Here is a 6,909-nt window from a genome sequence, read left to right as displayed (position 1 = left end):
CTCAAAGAACTCCAACGATTGCAAACGGAAAGGCAATGGCATACCAAACAAATAACTTCTCAACCACACAAATTCAACACAACATAATACAATCACTCAACATACGAGCCCTAACATCACACATTCATGACATACTTTCATACAAAAGCTTGTTAAGCTCCACGATACTTTGCCTTCAAGAATTGCATGTCAAGGCATCAAACATGCTTCACTTGCCAGGATTCATATGTTTGCAAAATACAAATGGTGCAGGTATCGCAACATGCTATCGAGAAGAGCTTCACTTGCTAGCGCAAAATCATATCAGTAAAGATGGTTGCGAATGCTTGTTGGCAACATAAAAGCATGGACACAATAGCAATACTCAATGTTACAATTCCCCATCAATAAGATACTTTACACTTACTTCTTGTCTAGAAAGTCTTCTACGCACACTACAACCAACCATAGAAACAATAATAATTGGAGACTTCAACATCAACTATGACAACTCTAATAACAAAGCAAGAAAACTATCAACATTCATGGCACACAATAGCATGCAACAATTAATCCAGGAACCAACATGTATACATGGATCAACAATAGACCACATTTGGACTAATGTACCAAAACAACATAATATATTTGGGTCTAACTTCATTTATTGGTCCGAGCACTCTTTAATTTATACTAACATTCAACTACCTCAAAGGCATGCCACTTGAATGTAATTCATCTTTCTCTCTCTCTCTCTCTCTCTCTCCTCTTCTTGTTTTCATCCCTTGGAGGATTCTTCTTATTCTTCATCCCTTGAAATCCTCCAAGTCCACTTTTTGGCCTGCCATATATGGAGGCCTAAGTAAAGCCGATGGCATTTGAGCAGCTCATTTTTTTGAGGGATTGACGCCACGTGGCTCCATCAACGCTTCAAATCCTCTCTCTCTTTCTCCCTCTCTCGTGGGTCTTGGTGGTTGAGGCTCTGGTTTGTGTTGTAAGTGTGTGTGTGTTGGATCCCTGCGGATCGCTTCGAATAAGCCAGAATTGGCTTGTTGCTACGAAGTAAAAACTCCCATCCCATCTCATTGCTCCCTTCAAATCCTCTTCCATGCTGCACATTCAATTCGTCTTCTTTTTAGATCTAAGGCAGGCCTTGAGTGATATTCATCTTGTTTTCCTCTTTTTTTCAATCTCTCTTCTTCTTCTTCTCCTTCTCGGTCACCATCTAGGGCAGGCCATATGAATGAAATTCATCTTCTTGTTTGTTCCTGTTCATGTTACCCCAGAAGCCGCTCAAGGGATCTGCGAGTCAAATAAAACCCACCCATGAATCTGGGCTAAATACTTGCATCGTAATCCGACCAGTCAACCTCTCTAGCATAGACGGCTGGTGCGACCCGTGTTGGACCAAAGATATGCTTGAGAAAAAGGAACGGGGGAACCCGAGAATCTGGTTAGCTCGAAATGCAAGAACGGGTGTGCTCAAACTCTGGAGACCCTGGCTTGCCATATGTTCTGCCCAGCTGTGCACTGCTAGCTTTTTGCGTCGTGAGGTACGAGTGTATCCACGTCAACCAGGAAAGGAAAGATTCCAAGCTTTAGAGAGATCAAGGACCTAATGACTGAGCTGCCTTCGGTTGAGAATTTGATCTGCATCCTGCAGAAATGCCGGAAAAGGAAAGATTTAGCGTATGCAAAGCATGTGCATGCACACATTTGCAAACGTGGGATGGAAGCTCATAGCGCTGTTGGGAACTACATTGTGCCAATGTTCATAGAATGTGGAAGTGTGTCGGATGCCCAGCAGGTTTTCGATCGATTGGTTCATCGGAATGAGCATTCATGGACTTCCCTCATATCAGGGTATATTCAGTGTAGGCAAACGCAGCATGCTCTTAACCTGTACCAAAAAATGCTAGAGGACAATATACATCCTAGCAGATATACGCTTATGGCCTTACTAAAAGCTTGTGCTAGGCTGAAAAACGTTGAAAGAGGACGAGACATTCATTTTGAGATCCTACTAAACGGCCATGAAAAAGATATTTATGTTGGCAGCGCTTTGATTGACATGTATGCCAAATGCGGCTCAATTGAAGAGGCACGGGAAGTCTTTGACAAGCTGCCAGTTCGAAATGCCGTGTTGTGGGCTGCACTTATTACAGGATATGCTGAACATGGACCTGCTCAGGAAGCACTGGAATGTTTTGAACGGATGCAACTGGAGGGCACTTCTCCGAATGCTGTTGTGTTTATTGGTGTCTTGAAAGCTTGTGGCAGCATAAAGGCCATAGGTAAGGGCAGAGACATACATGCTGAGATAGGACAAAAGGGATTCGAGCTAGACATTTTCATTGGCAACACCCTGATCGACATGTATGCAAAGTGTGGATCACTTTCAAGGGCACGAGAAGTCTTTGACAAGCTGCCAGTCCGAGATGTTGTGTCATGGGCTGCACTGATCGCAGGATATGCTGAAGACGGATCTGGTAGAGAAGCATTGAAATGCTTTGAACAGATGCAAGTGGAGGGTGTCTTTCCTGATGCTGTCACTTTTGTATGTGTTTTAAAAGCTTGTAGCATCATAGGAGCCATTTGCAAGGTCCGAGAAATACATACTGAGATAGTTCAAAAGGAATTCCAGAGAGTTGTTTTTGTCGGCAGCACTTTAGTTGACATGTATGCCAAATGTGGCTCACTTTTGGAGGCACAGAAAGCCTTTGACAAGCTGCCAGTTCGAAATGTTGTTTCATGGACGGCACTAATTGCAGGATATGCTGAACATGGACCTGTTGAGCTAGCACTGAAATATTTTGAACAGATGCAGCTGGAGGGCATCTGTCTGAATGCTGTCACAGTTGTTTGTGTTTTAAAAGCTTGTGGCTCTGTAGGAGCTATAGAGAAGGGCCGAGCATTACATGCTGAAATTGCACAAAAGGGATTTGATAGAGATATTTCTGTGGGTAACGTTTTAGTCAACATGTATGCCAAATGTGGTTTGCTTTTAGAGGCACAGGAAGTCTTTCAGGACCTGCCAATTCGAAATGTTGTGTCGTGGACCACATTAATGACAGGATATGCTGAACATGGGCCCTGTCAGGAAGCACTGAAATGTTTTGAACTGATGCAATTGGAAGGTATCCCTCCAAATGCTGTCACGTTTGTTTGTGCCTTGAAAGCTTGTGGCAGCATAAGAGCCTTAGTCAAGGGCCGAGAGATACATGCTGAGATCGTACAAAAGGGATGTGAAAGCGATCCTTTCGTTGGCAACAGTTTGGTTGACATGTATGCGAAATGTGGCTTGCTTTCAGAGGCACAGGAAGTCTTTGATAGTCTGTCAGCTCAAGATGTTGTGTCATGGGCAGCGTTGATTGCAGGGTATGCTGAATATGGACGTGGTCAGGAAGCACTAAAACGTTTCAAACAGATGCAACTGGATGGTGTCAGTCCCAGTGATGTCACATTTGTTTGTGCCCTGAAGTCTTGTACCAGCATGGGAGCCATACAAAAGGGACAAGAAATACATGCTGAGATTGCACGAAATGGTTTAGAAAGAGATCTGTTTGTTGGCAGCACTTTGGTTGACATGTATGCCAAATGTGGCTCATTTTCAGAGGCACAGGAAGTCTTTGACAAGCTTCCAGTCCGAGATGCAGTGTCCTGGGCTGCACTAATTGGAGGGTATGCTGAACGTGGACTCAGTGAAGAAGCACTGAGATGTTTTGTACAGATGCAACTTGAGGGTGTGGCTCCAATTGATGCCACATTTGTTTGTGCTCTGAAAGCATGTGGCAGCGTAGGAGCCATAGTGAAGGGACGCGAAATACACAACATGATCACACAAACTGGATTTCAAGGAGAGGTCCTTGTTGGCAACAGTTTGGTCGACATGTATGTGAAATGTGGCTCAATTTTAGAAGCAAGTGAAGTCTTTGATGAGCTGCCAATTCAAGATGTTGCGTCATGGAGTGCGATGATAAAAGGTTATGGCATTAATCATGAGGGTAACATGGCTGTATATTGTTTTGAAAATATGCAAGAACAGGCTGTGAAGCCAGATGTTATTACATTCACCTGCCTTCTTTCTGCGTGCAGCCGTGCAAATCTGGTGTTTGAGGGCCAGAAGTATTTTAAAGGGATGAGAGAAGGATATGGCATTGCACCAATAAAAGATCATTTTACTTGCTTGGTAGACCTTTTTGCACGATCAGGACATTTATATGAGGCAGAGAAATTTCTTGAGACAATGCAATGTCCTCCATCTGAAGGAGCGTGGACGTCTTTGCTCAGTGCCTGCAAGACGTATGGGGAAGCAGAACTAGGACTGAGGTGCTTTCAGCAACTTGCCCAGATGAATACAGAATCTGCTGCTTCGTATATGCTCATGGAACACATTTATGTTAGTGCTGGCAGGTGGGATGATGCATATAGAATGGCGAAGCTTAGGAAACATGCAGGGGTAAAGAAAAAGCCTGCAAGTGCTTTGATTGAAGTGAACGAGGTGGTGCATGAGTTTGTTGTGGGTAACCACCATTGTAAGGAAATTTTAGAAGTACTCAAGTTCTTGAGTTCCTTCATGAAGGGGGAAGGACACATACCGAATGTAGATCTTGTCGATTCGCTTAAAATTGAAGCTGCATTATGTGAAACTGGTCATAGCTTTTGAGCTTCTCATAGGCATTGTATGCATTCCATTCTTATCAGTTCCTTAACAACAAATTTTCCTTTTCCATTCGAAGACAGCAAGTCATCACGTACGGATATGTTGTGACACTGATCTCTCATGGCCTATATGATCTTACTTGGATCTTGACAGTCAAACATGTCATAAAATTTTCAGTCACATGCAGCATAGGCCCCTGTGGTATGTTCAATGCACAAGCAGATTAACAAATAGCAGTGTTGGCCTGTCACGTTGAACAAGCCAATGCTCGAAACAAAGCTTTGATTTTGGGAAGAAGTGAGTAATATAATCTCATGAAAAAGAGAAATGTACATTAATGCTTGTCTAAAGAAGCAACACCAAAAAATATAGGCTAGCTAGTACATCTACCAAGTTGTGAGGATGTGCAATATATGGAGGCTAGGCAAGCAAATAAGGGCGTGGGGCTATCAAAGGATGAGTGGGCAGGCAGGCAGGCATGCGTACATGTGTGTGTGTGTGTGTGTGAGAGAGAGAGAGAGAGAGATAGAGAGAGAGAGAGAAACCCCTAAATATCTCTTTCCCCTTCTTTTCCTTGCAAATACACTATTTCCTTTTTCTTTATGGGCTATTTTTCGCGATTGTTTTTTCTCTTTTATCACTTTACAGGTACCCTCTTTTTGGGTTCCATCTTCTTCAGAAGACATGGTTGAACACTCTTATGAAAACTTTTCAAAAGGATCGATCGATTCAATGCAAAAAGCAAAAGCAGGCTGAGGGTCAGCATGACCATGTGCATGATTTTGTTGAAGCACAACTGGTTTATGATGTCATGCACGAAGGATTTGCAGACACAAGAAAAGAGTGGAAAGACTTTGTTCCATCGGTTGGTCTCATGGTTGAACTCGATGAAATTGTGGATCCAATTAGAGAATATGTCAAAAATACAGTCATTTTATTTTTCCCAGGTCAGATGTCACCTGCTGCAGAGGTAGGCAACTGGTTGACTCGCACACTGGCTGGTTCGTTTGTTCGTAAGGTACACTATGCAGTCAAAGGCTTTTTTGAGGTCATCATGGTGGATGAGATTCACAGGCAAATGCTTTTGGAACATTCGTCACTTTTTTTTGGACAGCAAATGGTGCATGTTTTGCCATGGTCCCCCACAAGGGATTAGCAGGCTCTGATTTGACATCGATGTCCGGTCTGGGTTGAAGTTGTAGACTTTCCGCAATGCATGGCTTCACTCTTGCCTAAAATTGCAGCAACTTTAGGCAAAATGGTTTGCCCACCGCTGCCTAACGGAACTCTAATCAATTTTGCATTCTCTAGGATACTGATAGTTTCACACCGGAGTCTTATTCAGTCACGGTGAACAATGTTGACATGGGCAGTGCATTTTATGAATTGAAATGGGAATTATTTGCAGGGGCTTGCTTTGAATGTAAAAAATTTAGGCACATGGCTTCACAGTGTCCAATGAGCCAGCATAAAATGCCTCCTGCTACTTTGCTTGCTCAGATGCCCAATAAGGATGCTTCTGCCTCTATTGGGAATAAAAATAAAGGTAATCGACAGTTTTTTATGAATCAGGACAAAGGCAAATCCCTAGTTGTTGCAAATGGGAGTGCTTCTTGTTATTCAACCCTCAGCAAAAGGACCAAAAACTCCAATTGATGGATGGCAAAGTCCAAGAAAAGTTATTTTTGTTCGACGACCTCCACTCCTTGCATTTGAAATGGTGCATTTTCTAGTGGAAACTCTCCAGAGGTCAACTCAGGAATTGGAATCACATGGGCTACAGTGACAGCTAGCAGGGAAGAGGCCCTGACCCTGAGGTAGAAATGCAGGGTTGACATCCTGAAGGTTGCTAATGTACATAGATGTTTTTTTCCTATAAATATCTGTAAATATGACCACTCATATCAAATGCTTTACACTAAATGTTCAAGGGATGTGTGATAGTAGGAAATGGAAATCAGTGTGGCTGTATATCAATCGATTTCAGCCTAATCTAGTGGCACTATAAGAACACAATCAACATGTCTATGCAAGAAAGATAGGTCATTACTGTGGCTATGATATCTTCCATGCTGGGGAGCACTCTTTCTCAGGTGTAGTCATTCTGATTAAGCATGAGCTTCAGCCAGTTATTGCTTTAAATGACAATCAAGGCATATGGATTATTCTTCAATGCATCATTTAAGGCGAGGTGTTTGAATTTGCTTTTGTATATGCACCTCAATCTTCTCGGGATAGAAGTGCAATTTGGGATGCCATGCAACTAT

At 42.8% G+C, this 6,909-nt stretch overlaps 1 protein-coding gene across 1 annotated transcript; it reads left to right on the top strand.

The window, feature by feature from the left end:
* The first annotated feature begins 1,114 nt into the window (after nucleotides 1-1,114).
* On the top strand, nucleotides 1,115-4,645 carry LOC147889076 (pentatricopeptide repeat-containing protein At5g27110-like). Its single transcript, XM_087392407.1, has one exon. The coding sequence runs from the start codon at nucleotides 1,598-1,600 to the stop codon at nucleotides 4,643-4,645; it is 3,048 nt and encodes a 1,015-aa protein (XP_087248533.1). The 5' UTR covers nucleotides 1,115-1,597.
* Nucleotides 4,646-6,909: the final 2,264 nt, after the last annotated feature.

The sequence above is a fragment of the Dipteris shenzhenensis genome, chromosome 21, assembly GCF_047967505.1.
Source record: "Dipteris shenzhenensis isolate YYH24624 ecotype China chromosome 21, Dip_SZ_1.0, whole genome shotgun sequence".
NCBI classification, from domain to species: domain Eukaryota; kingdom Viridiplantae; phylum Streptophyta; class Polypodiopsida; order Gleicheniales; family Dipteridaceae; genus Dipteris; species Dipteris shenzhenensis.
This window is presented reverse-complemented; position numbering and strand designations above follow the sequence as displayed.

Coding starts and splice junctions, on each gene's coding strand:
- LOC147889076 (XM_087392407.1), top strand. CDS start 1,598: ATGACTGAGCTGCCTTCGGTTGAGAATTTGATCTGCATCCTGCAGAAA.